At 38.0% G+C, this 20,243-nt stretch overlaps 1 protein-coding gene across 1 annotated transcript in view; it reads right to left on the bottom strand.

Moving 5' to 3' along the window:
• Positions 1–20,243, bottom strand: part of TRAPPC3L (trafficking protein particle complex subunit 3L) — a 38,631-nt gene extending 18,388 nt beyond the window's left edge. Inside the window, exons 1-3 of the mRNA NM_001205437.1 lie at positions 20,202–20,243; positions 16,283–16,380; positions 13,195–13,294 (exon numbers count right to left, since the gene is read on the bottom strand). Coding sequence (NP_001192366.1) covers positions 13,195–13,294; positions 16,283–16,380; positions 20,202–20,243 — 240 coding nt within the window. The remainder of the gene's footprint in view (positions 1–13,194; positions 13,295–16,282; positions 16,381–20,201) is intronic.

Below are 20,243 nucleotides of genomic sequence, written 5' to 3'. Positions count from 1 at the left end.
ACTTCCCACGCTTTTTTTCTTTCACCCCTCCCTGAGCTACAAAGGGAACAGAGCGAGTGTGGGGGTGTTTATATAAGGCAGTTTTTGCCTACTCAGAGGGGGAAAATTCAGTCTAAATGGTTATGTTTGCTTTAAAAAGTTTTCTGATTTTTAAGAAACACATTTCTGGACCAAATGGTAAGAATTTTCAAAATATTTTGTGTGTGCCCTTTGCTGTTAATATTCATCATTTTTAAATATTGAGAATTTTCTGACTATAAAGGATTTTTCTTTCCTTTTAGTTTTTCTGTCTTCTCTGCTCGACAATGTTACTAACTAGGAAAATGGTCTGACATTCAGCTAACTGTGAGATCAGCCTTCTCTGGAATGCTGTGTGGTGCTATGCTGTGACTTCCATGGAATTTAATCCCTGTTTACTAAGGGCTCCGACTTATGTTAATACCATATGTTGGAAAAAAGTAAAGTAAGTCAGTAGGCCTCTACCACTAGATTTTGAGCTAGCCTTTGAAAAATAGCAATTAATAGCAAAGAAAGATGTTCTGTTGAGGCTTAGTCTGATTCACTTCCATTGCTTGACTGCGGGATGAGAGGAAGCAGGAATCCTAGGAAGGAGTTGGGGATGGGGCACGTGTGGTGCGTCAGCCCTGAAACCCACATCCACCGTGCTGCGTTAGGAACTGCTCTCTGACTTGCTCTCCAGTTGCCACCCTGTTGGTTGTGAACCTGACCCTCCTGGTCTGCCCAGACGCTTCTGATGAGTGACCCAGGCTGCCACTTGGCTTCTTTCCCACCGCTGCTTCAGTTCCCTGTACGCATCACAGGTAAGGAGTGCCTGGCTCCTGAATGCCAGGTAGATTCTGAGGACTCCATTGTTCTAGGACCTCAGTTTCCCACTTCAATCTTTTGGGTGCGGATGGGAGCCCATATCATAATGTCTAAATCCTCAAACATCTACTTAAAAATTATTCTAGTATAAAACAGTGGCAAGATACCTACAAATTCAGGATTGGGGGCTCTTTGTCCCAGAGTCACAATTGTTGGCTGTTAAACAATTTCATGGAGGAGAAATTAGCGGTGGCCCACTGCACCCTCTCCCTCTTCCCACCCCATAGTGTTAGGATTCCTGGCAGGTTGTCCGGGTTACGGCTTTGAGTTGCCTGACGTGGAGAGATTTGAGCTGAGTGTGGAGAGCACGTGTTGCAGAAGAAGGAAGGTGTGTTATCACTGGTGATGCTGACCACTAACTAGGCAGCATCAGAGGCATGCTCCTGGCCCTGAGGCCGTAAAAGCAGCATGAACGCGTTACCAAAAGGATCAGCGAAAACCAGTCCTCCACATCAGTAAGAGATTTTAACAAAGGACAAGTGTTGCCTAGCCATAAAAATGTTCCAAGGCTCCCTTTATTTTATGCCATTCAGGCTGCATTTCTTTGTCTATCCCTTTAAGTAAGTGGTGTGTAAAAGGCAAGGGGTGTATCTGTTTATGTGTATCTTTGGGGAGGCATCGTAGGAATGGAGGCAACTTTAAAATTGAGATTTAAATTTTTATCCTGGTAAGAGAAAAAAAATAATAAAACATTTAAAGCACAGAAAAAAAGCCTCCCCCTTTTGTGCACAGAATTAAGGTGTCAACATAATCATGTATGTTGTGCATGGTACTGGGTGCATTCCATTTAGGCTTACACTCAGAATTGGAAGGCAACCCACCCCAGTATTCTTGGGCCTCACTGGTGGCTCAGTCCGTAAAGAATCCACCTGCAATGTGGGAGACCTTGGTTCTATCTGTGGATTGGGAAGATTTCCTTGGGGGAGGGCATGGCAAACCATTCAAATATTCTTGCCAGGAGAATCCCCATGGACAGAGGAGCCTGACGGGCTATAGTCCATGGGGTTGCAAAGAGTTGGACACAACTGAGTGACTGATTATTACTACAGAATTGTGAAATATGGTGATTTTTGTGGAAGGTATTTTTTTTTAAAGATAAAGTATATTGTTAAGAAAATGAAGGAAGCCAAATATAATCAGGAAAAAAAAAAAGCAAAAGTAAAATACAGAAGCATAAGGAACAAAACTGTTTGCTTTGTTTTGTTTTTAAGAGGAGAAAAACATCCTAAGATATACTGATGTCTCTGACTTGAATGGCCTGGTTTAAGTTCACTTCACCCAGGCAGTTTCTCTATTCACATAAAAATATCAGGTCATCTCTGGTAACATTCTCTGAAGAAACACAGAATGCCAAGAGAAAGGACTGCAAGGGATTTAGAAAAAAAGAAGCAAAAGCAAAACCCCCATAGGATTAGAGGACCAGAACTTTTATGATTGGTTCTTTTATAAGAAATTGAAAAGAAAAACCAAATACTGTCTACTGAAGCACAACATCATTTTTGTCTTAGGAGAACTTGGTTATCTCCCTTCCACCAAAGTATCTCTGAGTTTAGTGTTCTAAGAAATGTCTGCCCCACTCTTGCTAATGGTCTAAAATATTTACTTTCAACTAACAATGTGGTTTCACTTGGACTGCTTCCTAGGGGAAACATTTTCTTTTTTTGGAAAGGTTTGCTTACTTGATTATTGTCTGCAAAATGTGTAACAATGACAATTCCCTTCTTCAGTACCTTGTAGCTTGCATGCTAAATGGAGCCTGCTACCCCACTCCAGTACTCTTGTCTGGAAAATCCCATGGACAGAGGAGCCTGGAAGGCTGCAGTCCATGGAATCGCTGAGGGTCGGACACGACTGAGCGACTTCACTTTCACGCGTTGGAGAAGGAAATGGCAACCCTCTCCAGTGTCTTGCCTGGAGAATCCCAGGGATGGGGGAGCCTGGTGGGCTGCTGTCTATGGGGTCGCACAGAGTCGGACATGACTGAAGCGACTTAGCAGCAGCAGCAGCACACTATTGTATACAGGAATTCTGGCCGCTGGAACAAAGGAAAACAAACAGTAGCATCCGTAAGATGAATAAACCAAGTAGAGTGTTCACAGGTAAAGTAAGACCCATAAATTACTGCTATCAATTTCCTAGATGGAAAGAATAAGGTTCTTCTTTTGTTTTCCCCATTTGGGAAAGTCTCAGGATGGTTTTTGGAGAAGGCGATGGCACCCCACTCCAGTACCCTTGCCTGGAAAATCCCATGGACGGAGGAGCCTGTGAGCTGCAATCCATGGGGTCACGAAGAGTCAGACACGACTGAGCAACTTCACTTTTAATTTTCATTTTCATGCATTGGAGAAGGACATGGCAACCCACTCCAGTGTTCTTGCCTGGAGAATCCCAGGGACGGGGGAGCCTGTGGGCTGCCATCTATGGGGTGGCACAGAGTCGGACACGACTGAAGCGACTTAGCAGCAGCAGCAGGCTGTTTTTCGTGCCCGAGTTCCCTTTCTGAGAGGTTCCCTCTGATGGCCGTGCTTTGTGTTTCATTACCCTGTTGTTTCCCCCGGTGGCTCAGATGGTGAAGAATCTGCCTGCAATGCAGGAGACTTGAGTTTGATCCCTGGGTCAGGAAGATCTTCTGCGGGAAGGCATGGCAACCCACTCCAGTATTCTTGCCTAGAGAGTTCCACAGACAGAGGAACCTGGCAGGCTACAGTCCACGGGGTTGCAAAGAGTCAGACACGACTGAGCACAATGGACAAGGACAGGCATTTGAAAATCAAGACAGTCCATAGTTTGGCTATGGGTCTGTGGAAGCGGCTTAGTGTAAAAACTCTACCCAACAGAGGGCTAGTGACTGGCTGTACCAGCTAGAGGCTCTCTTTTTGGGATTTTGAATGTGAGACACACAGAGAGAATCACAGATTAAATAATTGGGCAGAAAGCAAAAAAATGCCTGGAGTAAATGACTAAGTAGAAATCAAGAGGAGGCCAAAACTGTGAGGCAGCAGAATCACTGAGATGGAGAAAAGATAAAGAAGAATAAAACGATATTAGTAGGTAGCTGCAAGAGCTTAATAACCAGAGTAACTGAGTCACTAAAACGGCAGAAGACTGAAGTAAGGAACCATAAATGCCGGCTACTGAGATGACAAGATAGACTCCATTTCTATTCTTCCATGAGGTCCAGCTGTGGCGTCCCGAACATCCGCACAACAGGCCCCTACAACGTGACAACCCCAATGCTAACAACATTACGTCTCCCTAACACAATTTTGTTCCATGAGGAGTTTTAGGATACATTTCGAACATTTCCCATAATAAATGGAAATGATTTATTTAAATGATCAATTTTGTCTCTAGCTTCTCAAGATTGTAAAACTTAACCATAAGTGTGTTTGGAAAGCATGAGAAATATTTTTCTGTAACTTAGGAGATGTTTCTTAGATTTTAGACCAGAGAAAGGTACAACTGTATTTTCTATTTGCCCTTATAATAAACTGGAAGACATATGAGCCCATTAAGTTAAGTGAAATGGTATTGGATTACCTCTTTAATGCTTGCATTTTGTAATCACAAGTGACATCAATGTAACAAGAATGAATCTTCTCCTGAAAATTTCTACACTTCTATAAATCATGGAAAAAATAAACATTTCAGTAAAATTATCAAGATGAGTTCATTGTCTGTTATTCAGTGAGAGTCTGGAGAAGGCAATGGCACCCCACTCCAGTACTCTTGCCTGGAGAATCCCAGGTATGGTGGAGCCTGGTAGGGGGCCGTCTATGGGGTCGCACAGAGTCAGACACGACTGAAGCGACTTAGCAGCAGCAGCGAAAGCGTTATTTTCCTGTTCAGGATCCTTTTGTAATTCAAATCTTGTTACTGCTGATTTGCTGTTGTGAGCAACTAGAGACTTTTAGAGCACTGTATTTTCAGCGTAGTAAATATTACTTGAAATAAGGGGGCTTTTGCAGGTGATGAGAGTTACAGTAAGAGAGGAAGAGAGAGGAGTCTATTTGGCGATGAATACGGCCCACTGCCCTCTTCTGGACAGACTAGGAGGACCAACAGTGTAGATGTGAAAAAAAATCTTCAAATACTTTCTAAATTCATTTCAACAATATTTAATGAATGTCTACAATGCGCTGGTTTGCCATGGCATGATGGGCCAAACCCCAAGAATGCCAGAAATTATCCTTCCCTTTGTAAAGCTTACAGACATGATGGGGAAATGAAATTCAATATAATTTTTCTGGATAATCTATGTAAGTATCAAGTCAAATTTTATGTGTATTACCGTAACTCAGGAAAACTTCATATTATTTTCATTCATTGTAAAACAGTCTTGTTCTTGTTGGATGGAGAACAGAAATACATATAAAAGAAGCTGGCCAGCAGCAAATTCTTGGAAGATCAACAGGCATAAAACACAGTGAAACTGTGTGTCACAGCCTGATTAAAAGATTGAACTAAAATACAGCCTTATGTTGCCTTATTTTCATAATAAAGATGTTCTCAGTAAGATTGATCATGAGTTCCTTTACCTTTCCAAGGTTTCAACTTATACTATTCAAAGTAAAAGATTTCGCTTTTGCTTTTCAGAATTTATTGCAAGCACAATATATGGAGTTCCAATTTTTTCAGCCTAAGGATCAGAATTTCAAGTTTTATAAGTCTGTTTCTATCTTTTATATATTTTATATCATATTTTTTTCTATTTAAAAATTTCATTGTGACAATACCAATGATGTGATGTTTATTCTAGAAAATCATAAATTCCGTCTATACCCCTCAGAGCAACCATCATAATGACATTGACCTAACAGTAAAAAGCTTTCCAGGCTTTGATGAACAGAGTTTACACCAGGTCAACTATTTGTAAATACTATCAGTAACGAGAAGGCACGGATGTTCTGAGATAGACTGGAAGCTGCAATCAACATATTCAGCTGTTTATGATTACAGTTCTGTGTCCAGAGTTTAGCTAGGGAAAGCAATACCTGAAAATCCGGAAACCACAACTGGAAGAGGTCTCACCTGATACATGTGGACACTGACCTTTGGACAAGCTGTATGATTTGCTCAGGGTCACAGAGAGGGAATGTGGCTGAGCAGGATGTGGACTCAGATTTAATCTCCATTACATTGAACTTGGTTAGACTACTGCTCCGAATCTGATGAGGATCGGAGCTCCTCATGTTTAAGCTACTCTTAAAGGCAACATTCTAATAATTCTTTTCAGGCCCATCCTTTATGATTATCTTGATTCAATGATGAAGTTTTTCTTTGATTTGATTCTTCTAATAAAAAAATTTTTATCATAAATGTGTTTGGAAACCATGAAATACATTTTTGTGTAATAAGGAGCTCTCTTTTAGACCTTAGACCAGAGAGAAGTACAATTTTATCTTTGACTTGCTCTTATAATAAACACAGGGATGTATGCCTGTTAAGTTTAAACTCTCCAATATTTCATTACTACAACTAAAATCATCTAGGGTAACTCTACTGCAAATTCTGCATTTTCATTTTTCTCAGAATGGTGGTTGTAATAGGAGAAAAATCTTCAAAGGTACATTTCATATTTTTATTGGAGTATAGTTGATTTACATGTATTAGTTTCTGATGTGCAGCAAAGTGACTCGGTTATATATATATATATGTGTGTATATATATATATATATATTCTAATCAAAGGTCTATTTTAAAGAAACAATTAATTTTTGGAAAAAGCACTGGAACAAAGTCAGAAAAATTAAATTCGAAGCTGGCTTTTTTTCTCTGAAAGCTACACATTTTAAAAATTGAAGTGTAGTTGATTTGCACCATTATATTTGTTTCAGGTGTATAATAGTGATTTATATTTTTATAGATTATACACCATACTATTAAAAATATTTTCTATATTTCTTGTGCTGTACATTACATCAATGTGACTCATTGATCTTATGACTGATAGTTTGTACCTCTTAATCCCCTTCAACCATTTCATCCCTCCTCTCAAATCTCCCTGCTCTGGCAAACACTAGTTTGTTCTCTGTATCTGTAAGTCTGTTTCTTTTTTGTTATGTTCGTTCATTTATTTTGCTTTTTAGATTCCACATATAAGTAAAGTCATACACCATTTGTCTTTCTCTGTCTGACATCTCACTTAGCATAATACGCTCTAGGTCCATCATGTTGTTGCAAATTGCAAGATTTTATTCTTTTTTATGGCTGAGTAGTTCATTATATACACACACCACACACACACACGTGTGTGTGGTGTGTGTGTGTGTGTGTTTCACATCTTCTTTATCCACTCATCTATTTAGGGGCACTTAGGTTGCTTCCATATCTTGGCTACTGTAAACAATGCTGCAATGAACATAAAAGTGCATATATCTTTTCCAATTAGTGTTTTTATTTTCTTCAGGTAAATACTCAAGTGAAATTGATAAATCTTATGTTAGTTCTATTTTAACTTTTTTAGGAATCTCCAAACACTATGAAAATAGTGAATGCATCAATTTAGATTCACATCAACAGTTAAACTGGCTTTTCTTCTTTATGTGTTCGTGGTGACATCATCTGAGTCTTAATTACATTGTCAGTAAAATGAGGCTAATGACAGATGCCTTTTTACTTCACACGGTTCTTGTAATAGAAAAATAGACAATAGGTGGAAATTACTTTGAGCTTTTCTGAAGAAAAGCTCTGTATTACTCACGTTTTAAAATATTATATGCTGCTACATATCACGTTATATTGCTGCTAATTATATATTGTCTTACTTAAAATTTGTAGTTGTATTTTGAAGGAATAATCACAAAAGGTACACTTGTATATGAAAAAATGACATTAGAAATTCATACATGTTTAATGTTTCAGGAAGTTGAGTTCATAATTAGCCTATGTCCTTTTTTCTATAAAATGTAAGGCTGACTATAAAAATTCTTTGAATCAGTGATTTGGTGTCTGGCATGAGATTTCTTCTCACACCACTAGATGGCGCAATTTAAGGGTTCAGTTCAGTTCAGTCGCTCAGCTGTGTCCGATTCTGCGACTCCATGGACTGCAGCACGCCAGGCCTCCTTGTTCATCACTAACTCCCGGAGTATACTCAAACTCATGTCTGTTGAGTCAATGATGACATCCAATCATCTAATCCTCTGTCATCCCCTTCTTCTCCCGCCTCAGTCTTTCCCAGCATCAGGGTCTTTTCAAATGAGTCAGTTCTTTGCATCAGGTGGCCAAAGTATTGGAGTTTCAGCTTCAGCATCCTTCCAGTGAATATTCAGGACTGATTTCTTTTAGGATCGACTGGTTGGGTTTCTTCACAGTCCAAGGGACTCTCAAGAGTCTTGTCCAACACCACAGTTCAAAAGCATCAATTCTTTGGCGCTCAGCTTTCTTTATAGTCCAACTCTCACATCCATACATGACTCCTGGAAAAACCATAACTTTGACTAGACGGACCTTTGTTGGCAAGGTAATGTCTCTGCTTTTTAATAAGCTGTCTAAGTTGATAAAGACTGTCAAAAGAATTTGTCAGAAGCCTAGTGACAGAGTGACAATCTGTTGTGTGGAAAAGATGAAATGAAGAAAGCTAGAGAGGGGAAAATGTTATTAATATCCAAAGTCAAATAGTTGTCCCCTCTCAGAGGCAGAGGCATAAAGTCAGGAGACCTGTTCCTACGTGCAGTCTTTCACTAACCAGCTCTTCGGAGAATCACTTCACTCATATGGGCATAGATTTCTTCATCTAGCCAATTTCCTTCAAATGCATCCTCTTTCTCTTTCCTGGTTTGGAGCCAGGACAACAATCATGAATTCTGTGGAAGCCATGACATGTCAGTATACAGTAGGTACTCGGGAAGAGTGATGGCAGTGTTCTGTACAAGTGCGTGGTCTGAGAGGGCAGCCAAACAGAAGTCACACCATTAGGTTCTGTTCCCGATTGTGCTGTGCCCCACGGCAGCATGTGACTAGGTGAACTCCCTCTGACCTTGCCCCACTTCTCTACAACACCAGCTCTGGAACATTTTATACTTGCCTCCTCCAGGAGAGTTTACAAGGGCTAATGAGATAATGCTATGGAAAGCCAAACCTTTTAACAAAAGCTACTAATTATAAGCAAAGCATCAGTGGCTGAGTATAAAGTCTGACCCATCATCTGTGTTAAAATGCTCTTGAACTGGGTGACATCATCCCCACATGTAAAAGAACACTTTGCTGGGGAGGTGGAAATGATCAAGAGGGAGGAAATCAGGTCTTTGAAGGAAAGTGCAAAGGCCAAGAGACAGCCTCTCTGCACAAGAGAAGGGCGAGGTCCTTCTTATTCTTCATTAATAAGGAATCTTGTATGGGAGTGAAAGTGGATTTTTTTCCCAATCGCTGAGGATAGGAGGGGCTGACAAGAATTTACATGACATTGGAAAGACCAAAAAGACATAAAATGTTTAGAGAAGAGATATTTGGAAAGTGGATGTTGCACATGTTCTTAGTTTTATATCAAACAGACCTGTTTCTTTTAAGTCTTTTTTTACAACAGACCTCTAGAACTTACTTTTTTTGGGGGGGGGCGGGCGGGGCGCTGCATGGCATAGCACATGAGATCTTAGTTGCCCAACCAGGAATCAAACCTGCACACCCTGCATTGGAAGCATGGAGTCTTAACCACTGGACCATCAGAGAAGTGTCATAGAGCTCATTCATCTTGCTTGACTGAAACTTTATGCCTGTTGATTAGTAATTCCTTATTTCTCCCTTCCCTCAGCTGCTGGCAACCACAATTCTACTCTTTGATTCTGTGAATTTGACTATTTTAGAGACTTCATATAAGTGGAATCATACCAGATTTGTCATTCTGTAATTGACTTCAACCATGTTGTTGCATAGAGAAGGCAATGGCAACCCACTCCAGCCTGGAAAATCCCATGGACGGAGGAGCCTGGTAGGCTGCAGTCCATGGGGTCGCTAGAGTCTTCACTTTCACTTTTCACTTTCACGCACTGGAGAAGGAAATGGCAACCCACTCCAGTGTTCTTGCCTGGAGAATCCCAGGGGCAGGGGAGCCTGGTGGGCTGCCGTCTGTGGGGTCGCACAGAGTCGGACACGACTGACGCGACTTAGCAGCAGCAGCAGCATGTTGTTGCATATTGCAGAATGTCCTTTTTAAAGACTGAATAGTATGCGATTGTAGTATTGATCACCTTATCTATTCATCAGTCAATCAACTTTCGGGTTGTTTCCTAGAGTACAGGAGTGCTACTATCTTTTCCAGACCCTGATTTCAATTCTTTCTGGTACATATCCGGAAGAGGCATTGTAGGTCACATGGTAATTGCATTTTTCAATGTTTTGAGGAACTTCCTTACTATTTTCCACAGTGGCTGCATTTTGTATTCCCACTGACAGTATGCAAGGGCTCCAGTTTCTGAGCATCTTCAGCAACATTAAAAAAAAACAAATCAGCCATTTTGGCAGTTGTGAGGTTATATCTTATTGTGGTTTTGGTTTGCATTTCCCTGACAATTAGTGACTGTTTTCATATACCTCTTGGCCATTTGTATATTTTCTTTGGAGAAATGTCTACTTAGGTCTTAGCCTATTTCTTAATTAGGTTATTAGTTTGGTTTATTTTTTTAATTAAAGTTATAGAATTTTCTAATGTATTTTGGGGATTAATTCCTTATCGGATAGGTGGTTTCAAATATTTGCTCTAATTCCATAGGTTATCTTTACATTCTGTTGATTGCTTACTGTGCAGAACCTTTTTAGTTTGATGTAATCTCACCTGCTTATTTTGCTTTCGTTGCCTGTGCTGTTGATGTCGTATCCATGAAATCACTGTCAAGACCCATGTCATGAGCCTTTGCCCTATAGTCTGTTTCAGGAGTTTTAAAGTTTTGGATTTTACATTTTTTTAGTCCATTTTGAGTTGGTTTTGTGTATGGTATAAGATAAGGGTCCAGGTTCATTGTTCTGTGCTTTCTCAGCATTATTTGTTGAAGAGGCTGTGCTTTTTCCATTGCCTTACTCAATAGTGAAAACCAAGGGCTTTTCTTTTAAGATCAGGAACCAGGTAGGGCTGCCTGCTCTTACTACTTCAACTCAACATAGTACTACTGGAAATCACAGTAAGAACAATTAGGCAAAAAAAAGAAAGAAAACACACCCCAATTGGATAAGAAGTAAAACTCTCTTTTTGCAGATGATGTGATCTTATACATAAAAATCCTAATGACTATACAAAAAACTGTTAGAACTAATACATAATTTCAGTAAGCTGCAGAATACAAAATCAACATACAAAAATTAGTACTGTTCTATACACTGACAATGAATTGCTGCTGCTGCTGCTGAGTTGCTTCAGTCGTATCCGACTCTGTGCGACCCCATAGACTGCAGCCCACCAGGCTCCCCCGTCCCTGGGATTCTCCAGGCAAGAACCCTGGAGTGGGTTGCCATTTCCTTCTCCGATGAATCAAAGTAAAAAGTGAAAGTAAACTCGCTCAGTCGTGTCTAACTCTTCGCGACCCCATGGACTACAACCTACCAGGCTCCTCCATCCATGGGATTTTCCAGGCAAGAGTACTGGAGTGGGGTGCCATTGACAATGAACTATCACCCCTCAAAAAGAAAAAAGAAAAAGTCCATCTATAGAAGCATCGAAAAAGGATGAAATTCCTAGGAATAAACCTAACTAAGGAGATGAAAGACTTGTATACTGAAGACTGCAAAACATTAATGAAAAGAAAATTAAATAAGACACAAAAAATAGAACTACATTTTATATTCATGGATTGGAAGACTTACTATTGCTAAAATGTCCATACTACCAAGCGATCTAATGATTCAATGCAATCCTTATCAAAATCCAAATGGTGTTTTTTTTTTTTTTTTTACAGAAATAGAATACAGCCATGTACATTTATACATTTCAAGTATTTACTTTCCATTAAAACAGCTAGTATTCTTGTAGCATTACCCATAGCAGTGATTGAGTGAAAAATTATTTCATTTTTCAAATTACTGCTTCAGTATCTTAGTTACCATCTGCAAATATGGAAAGAGAATTTTTTTAACCTGTTTAGTGGTATAATAAACTGACTACGCTAGGACTGGAAGACCTGGATTTTAATTTCAACTACATGATTCACTAGCCACAAAATAATGAAAGTAATAATAATAATATGTGAAAACATCTTTCATTTGGTTGTGGTTTTTTGGTATAATTTTTTTCACATATACTATATTCAGTTTTTATCATATTCTTTCTGGAGCTCAAGATTTCTTAACTGGAAAATGAGGACAATAACCCCTACCCTGTCTACCTCACAGAGATACTTTTAGAATGAAAGACAAAAAGTATGTAAAATTGCACTGAGAATCACAAAGCACTATGTCAAACCATTATCACCACTTAGATGAAGAGTCAGTATGACAACATAGAATTATATTAAGAATGAGAGAAAAGGAAAATGATACGGACTTAACTGGTCGGTTGTGTGAACTGGAGGCAGCTTACTGTCTCCATCAATATCTCATGTCCATGCCTGTTTTCTAGGGCTCCCACAAACAGACAGCACCAGGTTAGTAACCATAAGACCTGCAGATTAAATGAATTTTGGCTAAGGATTCAGTTCCTAACCTTATATCCAAGAAATCTGAGCTTGTGCTGGATGATTCAAAGTTATTTCTTATATATAAGGGCTATGAAAGTTCTTAGAGCACATGCTTTTACAGGAAGCTTATTTTTTCCTCTGGGGAAAACATTGTTCTGGGAACAAAATGACTACACCAATATTCTCTGAGCTAACCAAAGGTTACCTCCTTCCATGTGCTAAAAATGATTATGCAAAGAAACTAGTTTGGGGCATATGTGTTATATGCACGTTAAGTTGCTTCAGTTACGTCAGACTCTGCGACCCTGTATACCGTAGCCCACCAGGCTCCTCTGTCCATGGGATTCTCCAGGCAAGAATACTGGCGTGGATTGCTATCCCCTTCTCCATACCCTTATACGTGTTATAAGGCTGCCTTTTACCCTGTCTTTCTGTTTACCTTCTCAAAACATTTTTCCCAGTGTGGGACGTACACGCCCCACAAGTGGTCAGAAAAATCAATAGATGTTTAAAAGCCTGGCAGCATTTATCTCTGGTCACAGTAGCTTTATCTCTGTGCAGAAATAAAATGCGTTTTGATCAGAATTCCTTCTCTTAGCACCTAGTAACAAAAACAGTTGAAACCCATTCAATTGGAGAAGAAAACCACCAAACAGGACCAATCAAAATTTTTCAAAACATACTGCCAAAGCTAAAATGCACTTACCTGGGCAATTATGTCTGCAATTTCTGAATAACTGTGGCATCTTCTCACACATGATCGAGCCAAAAAGTCTTCTACCAGCCGTGTTCCAATACCGTATCCCCTGTGGAGGAAGGGAAAGAGTGTCCTATGAAAATAATATTTGAGACATTAGTGAAGTCCCTCCATGTTTCAGCATGGAATCATCTGTTAGGACTTTTGTAAATAAATAATAAAGTAAACCAAGTTGACAAGTCAAATGGCAATTTGGCAGGGAGTTCCTTATGACCCGGAGAAGGCAGTAGCACCCCACTCCAGTACTCTTGCCTGGAAGATCCCATGGCCGGAGGAGCCTGGTAGGCTGCAGTCCATGGGGTCGCTAACAGTTGGACACAACTGAGCGACTTCACTTTCACGCACTGGAGAAGGAAATGGCAACCCACTCCAGTGTTCTTGCCTGGAGAATCCCAGGGACGGGGGAGCCTGGTGGGCTGCCGTCTATGGGGTCGCACAGAGTCGGACACGACTGAAGTGACTTAGCAGCAGCAGCCTTATGACCCATAGAGCACAACTCATCCAGGAAATTTTAACCAGTCTCCTTTAAGCAAAAGAGTCTGAGGAGTGAAGGCTGACCCAAACTTAACAGTGTAAATCAAAATTAAAAGAGGTTGGTGTTTGCAGCCTAATGTGTCTCATTGGCAGCTAGCTTTCTCATCACTGGCCATTATCAGAAACAGAATGAGGCTCTAGCTGACTTGGCTGCTACAGGTGTGGTACCTAGATGCTCATCTTTTCTTAGCATAGTTTCCATGGTAGGAGAGCAGGTATGTCTGGGATCGGTTCTGGAAGGAGAGGAAGAAGGGAATGGAGAAATAATTTTTTTTGTGCCATTTAGTTTTCAGCTACACTGAAGTTGGAACACTGGTTTAGTGAAAAGAACCAAAAAAGCAAAGTTCAGAAAGTTCTTTTTTTTTTTTTAATTTTAGGGAAATTAAATGTATGGGACTTGGGAGAAGGTATTTGTATTATGTGTTCACTCTATCTCACAGCAGATGGCTTGAGTGGTACCCAAAGCACAATTCTGCAATCATTTTATTGAGATGTGATAATATATCTGAGCAGACAGATTCAACAAGACAGACCTAAAACTTTCAATCTACTTGAGGAATTATGAACTTAACAGTGGAAATAAAAGAAAGAAGACTGTTTTTGCTTACCAACTGGCACAAAATCAGTCTTTTAATGTCACAGCCGCATGTCCATGACTAGTGAAACAATTTGAACAGGGCAACAGAAAGCTCAACAAGTCAAAAGACATCACAGTCTGTACGGGGCTATATTTGTTCCACAGGGCTTGAAAAGGGTGGGAGTGGATATTCAGTGACCAGTCAACTGGGAGAGGAAGGTGGATTTGATGTCAAAGTGATTTACTAAATCTATGAGGTTATTTGTTTATATTTCTGAGTAGATAGAAATATTCAGTTTAGCTTACTTGCCTTCCAAGAAAAGTGCTTTGTGATTCTAGGCAGGAAGTTCACGTTGAAAAGACTTTTAAAAAATAGAAACTATAGAAATAGTTGTACCAGGATTTTAGAAAAAAATGTTTTCAGTGTTTTCTATATTATGCATATCTGCAGGCTCAGCTGCTAGGACAGATAATGGAAAGGCAGAATGTTGTAGTCAGTGCAGTATACATCTTGCTTTGGTCAAACGGTATATTTCTGCAAAGCAGATATTTTATATATCAAATTAAAAATGTAAGATGCTGTCAGCAGAAGCTATTAAAGAAATCCAAATGCGAATTATTGTTTTTCTTACGGCAAGGCCTTTCTACAGCCTCTCAAAATGCATTCTTTAAATAATATTTCATTCATGTTTATTAAAATATGCACCCAAGTAGCTACCCATAGGTATTTTTTTTGGGGGGGTGTCAAATAAATGAGTGTCTTCATTTTATGCTGTTGTTCTGCAAAACAATGGAAATTTAACAAGTTAAATAATCTGACTTCTGAAAATATTTTATCATGTTTTTAAGAGTGACCTAAATATAAAATAGCTTAAAAAGCTACCACTGTTACAGACAATTTAGCTGAGGAAGTCCTCCTGACTAATTAAGAAATTTTTTAAAAGAATATGTGGACCAAAATGAACAGAACTTAGAACAATGAAGGAGAACTTTCTGATAGAAAAAGGATAAGCATATAGAAAGGGAGGAAAGCAAGAGCTCACAAAAAAATCTTTCAAGCTTTTCTTAATGTCTTTTTTCTGTATGTCAATCAAGAATATAATGAGCGTTTTAAAAGAGGTCCAAAATGCTCATCTACACTAAATTTCCTCTTCAAACTTTCTAATGGAACCTTCTAACTAGTACAAATTTTCCAGTCATTGCTCTGTTAGAAACCTTTTAAGGATCCATAATTAAGAGATTTAAGTATATTTATAGATGTTTTATTGTTAAGCAGTAATATAATAATCATATAATTGTTCTGAAAATTAAAGGCTGAATTAGTGTAGGAGAAATGTCTATTAATAAAGGAGAATGGACTTTTATTTTAAAAGGAAGGAATGAGTTCTTTATTTAGTATGATTTTGAGTAAAACAGAGTAATGTTAAAAGTGTTCGGATAATAAACGCACTATGTAAGGAACAGTAAATCTCCCTTCTACCCATAATCTCCTGCCCTTCCCCCCAGTTCTCTCAGGCAACTACCATTAGCAGTTTTTGCACAGATCCTTCCATAGATAGTCTATGCTTACATAAACACACATTTACATTGGAAGAAATTATGCTAGAACAGAAGACTTGAAAAGAAATGTGATGACCCACCATATTCTTTAAAGAGCAATTTCAGTTTTACCACGTCTTTTGCTTACAGAACACTAGCAAATAAATGATTTCTAATAAAAAAGAAAATGTCACATGATTGATATTCATGGAATAAAAACCCCTTCTTATTGCTTTAGGCTTTATGGCAACTTAAATGGCAGTTATTAGAAATTATGTTCCTCTCTAGATGGGATTTGTTGAAATAGAAGAGGAGCTAAAATGGAGCAAGACAAGTCAAAAGAGGAAGACCAACTCCATTCCACAAGAATAAAAGACGTCTACTCACATTGTATCTAAATATTTATTCACATCTTCATCTTTTTCATAATCCTTACAGAGTTGGGCAACCAGAGCTCCATAGGTGAGGACAAAGAGATCTTTATTCTGGGGAAAAAGAGATAGTTTTATGTTATTGGCAAAGTTATGGGAAATATACTACTGGTCCTTTATAAAAAGTTTTCTAGCCAGAAGCAGCCTTTAAGATCATCTGTTCCTTTCTTCCATCCCCCTCCCCACTAAGTGTGTGTGCTCAGTTGTGTCTGATGACTGCAGTAATTTTCACTCGAGAACAAATTGTACCCATATTTGGATACTTTGCTGGGGGAAAAAGAGCTCTGAAATAAATTTCTTAACATGCGAACATCTTTCTATGCATTTGCTTATACAACTTACAATACGTTTTCATGGAGGAAGTTTTTTAAAATGCTAATTGCTAATATAAATTCTTATTGTTCTAGAATGGCCTTTGGTATATTTTGACCATGTTTTCACTTGGAAGGAAAAATTGGGTGAGATGTCTCATGAGTCTGCACAATCCCTAATACGTTTCAGATCTGCTAAGGAGACCATCAGGCTGAACCCTACTATAGCAACAAATTTAGAGTTTTTCTTTATACTTAGAGAAAAAAGAATTTGTACTTTTCTTATAGATCTCTAAAATATGTAATATTTTTAAGAATAAATTAAAAATGAAAAGTAAAACTGAGAATAAATTTGGTTTAGTTTACCAAAGATATGTTGAAAATATGGAAAAAAGAAAACACAAAATTCAATCAATCCCTTTTAAAAAGTTTTTTTGGTTCACTGCAGAACTATTTACAACAGGTAGGACATAGAAGCAACCCAGATATCCATCAACAGATGAATGGATAAAGAAGATGTAGTATGGATATACAATGGAATATTATTCAGCCATAAAAAGGAAAGAATTTGAGTCAGTTGCAGTGAGGTGGATGAACCTAGAGCCTGTTATAGAGGGTGAAGTAAGTCAAAAAGAGAAAAACAAATATTGTACATTAATGCATATATATGGAATCTAGAAAAATTGTACTGATGAACCTATTTGGATGGAAGGATTGGAGACAAAGACATAGGGAACAGACTTGTGAAGACAGTGGAGGAAGGAGAGGGTGGGACAAATTAAGAAAGTCAAGAATATCGAAGTGGGTTGCCATGCCTCCTCTAGGGGAACTTCGCAACCCATGAACTGAACTAGAGTCTCCCGCATTGCAGGTGGATTCTTTACCAGCTAATCTACCAGGGAAGCCCCATATATACACTATCATGTGTTAAAAAGATAGCTAGTGGGAAGCTGCTGAATAGCACAGGGGCCCAAGCCTGGCTCTCTGTGATGACCTAGAGGGGTAGATTAGGGGATGGGAGGTAGGCTCAAGAGAGGGGGGGATATATGTATAATTATGACTGACTCACATTGTTGTATGGCAGAAACCAACACAACATTATAAAGCAATTATCCTCCAATTAAAAAAAAGTTTCTTTGTTTTGTATCTGCTATTGAAAACAAAGAAATAGAAGAAGATATCTGACATAATTTACTGCAATTCCCTCAATTTTTCAGAGCAGGGAATGAGGCCTCAGGAGGAATGAGTTACTCTCCCAACTGGCCATGATTGGCAGAGCCCGGGTGGAGTCTGAGACTGCAGGCTCCTCTCTGTTGTAGCAATTTTCTTTGAGGTGCACAAAAGAAGGCACTGCCTGGAGTAGAGGTGAGTGGGAGAGGGAGGTAGGAAGCGGTACCATTGTCAAAAATAATCTTATTTTGTGCATAATCTAGATCAAATATGGATTCCAGGTTAGAAGTGGTGTTTTTACCTGCAGGCTCAGGTATCTTGTGTAGCACAACATGGAGGGCAAGATAAGGCCTGATAATATGTATTCAATTATTTTTTCTTAAATAAGAAGTAGAAATGACTCAGAAAACCAATAAAATAGTTTATTCAACCAAGTGACTTCTTTGAAATGTTATATGATATTGATCCAAATGCTTCCAAAATTGACCCAATACCACCAATGTCCATTCTCTTATGAATAGGTTTATATCACGATAAATAGGTTTCTTTAATTGGGTAGAATATTTATTATAACTTTGTAAATTTTAAATTATAATTTAATTATAATTTAAAATTTAAATTATAAATGATAAATCAAAAGAATCCAAATAGTATATGGTGCATAGGGACATAATTTCTGTTGAAAAGCTAAATCAAAATGTCATAAACATGTGTAGAATATACATTAAAAACATTAATTGACATTAAATACATTAATTGACATTAAGCACTAATGTACACACTTCAGGCATAGGAAAAAATGAGTACATTAATATTTCTAGTAGGAAACCAATGATGTAAAGCATGTGATTTAAATAAAAATATTTGTTAAGCAAACCACTGAAGGGTCATCATGTATTCAGTTTTAATTCCGTTCTTATTTAAACCTTCCAAGAACCTAATCATAAATCACAAGAACTGCCTGTAAATTATACAGAAAATATCTGCCTAACATATAAGGAGCTACAGCAGAAGATAAATCACTGTTAAAAGCCAATATGACAGTGTAAGAATAAGCAAAGTTGAAGGAGAGAGAGAAGTGAATGAATGTGGTTGTTGCTGCCAGCAGTAAAACAAAAGAATTTGAAAAATAGAGAACAGGAGATAAAATTACACCTATCTATGTGCCATACCTTCAACATTGTGCCCATTTATAATTAAGGCTAAACTGAAAAAAAAATAGCATTTTCTTTTCTTTCCTCTCTCTCTCTGGTGGGTGGATACTAACTATGTTTTACTTCTAGCTGAGTTTCAAGCTCGGTGCCCATAAAGGCCAGTGTTCTTCATTTTGTTTCATGGTCAAAGACTGTATCTTGAAACACATGTCCAGAAGGGTCTCAGATTGATCACAAGAGAGATCAACATAAATTTATCATCACAGTTTTGAAAACATAAAAATCAATCTTTTTTTACATAAAAAATAGAACACCATTAATTATTTCAGGAGGTTTTGGATATATCAAGATAAAAATGTGTTTTAACTGATACATAAATTAAGTGACTTAGGTATAATATGAAGCACATACAATATTTTTCAGCATTTGAGGAGTCCCATAAAAAAATGAAGATTCCAGACTGGCATCTACAGCCATTTCCAAATGGTGTGTGCATGGGTTAGTCATACAATCCTAAGTATTCATGTCCAGAGTTACTTTTATGTAATGCCCTTGAGTCTGCTGAAATAATTAACAGAGTTTTAAACTTAATGATGAATTTTAACATCTGTAACTTCTGAATACCTCTAAACCATAATAAAAGAGAGTTAAAGAACAACACTTATCCAAATCTAATCCTCAAATAGTTTTAAAAATAACTCTGAACTTGGAATATACAGGAAAGATAAGAGCCCACACCAAGTCACAATAATAATTATATTTAAGACTAGAAAATATAGTTTAAAGGCAATCATTTTAGTATTGAGTTTTTGATGACCTATTCCTACTTAATGTAATATATAATCATCTATTTTGTATATGTTTCATTTCCTATTTCATGAAGTATGAAATACAACCAGTTACAAGTATGAAATACAAAGAACTGCTTAATCTTTTTACTTTTACTGTTAGAGATAGAAGAAAAATTTGACACTTCTGTAGATATAATTAGTCAGAAAAGAAGACTTTAAAATATGTATAAAGAATTGATTATTCTCTCACAGTATGTAAAAGATCATTGTAACTATTCCCAGAAGTGTCATTTATGTTTCTCTCCACAAAACACTCCCTTTGCTCCACTGGAAAAGTCTACTTAATAGCATCACCTTTCAAAATAATTCAGAAATCACTTGGGAAAACATTTTCTCTAAAGCAGGAAAAAAATAATCTCTTTGAGAATATATTTATAAAGAGATCTTACTATTTTACGGTATTCTGGTCTTCTGTGTGCAGGACGAGACAT

The sequence above is a fragment of the Bos taurus genome, chromosome 9 (genome assembly GCF_002263795.3).
Source record: "Bos taurus isolate L1 Dominette 01449 registration number 42190680 breed Hereford chromosome 9, ARS-UCD2.0, whole genome shotgun sequence".
In the NCBI taxonomy this organism is placed as follows: Eukaryota; Metazoa; Chordata; class Mammalia; order Artiodactyla; family Bovidae; genus Bos; species Bos taurus.
This window is presented reverse-complemented; position numbering and strand designations above follow the sequence as displayed.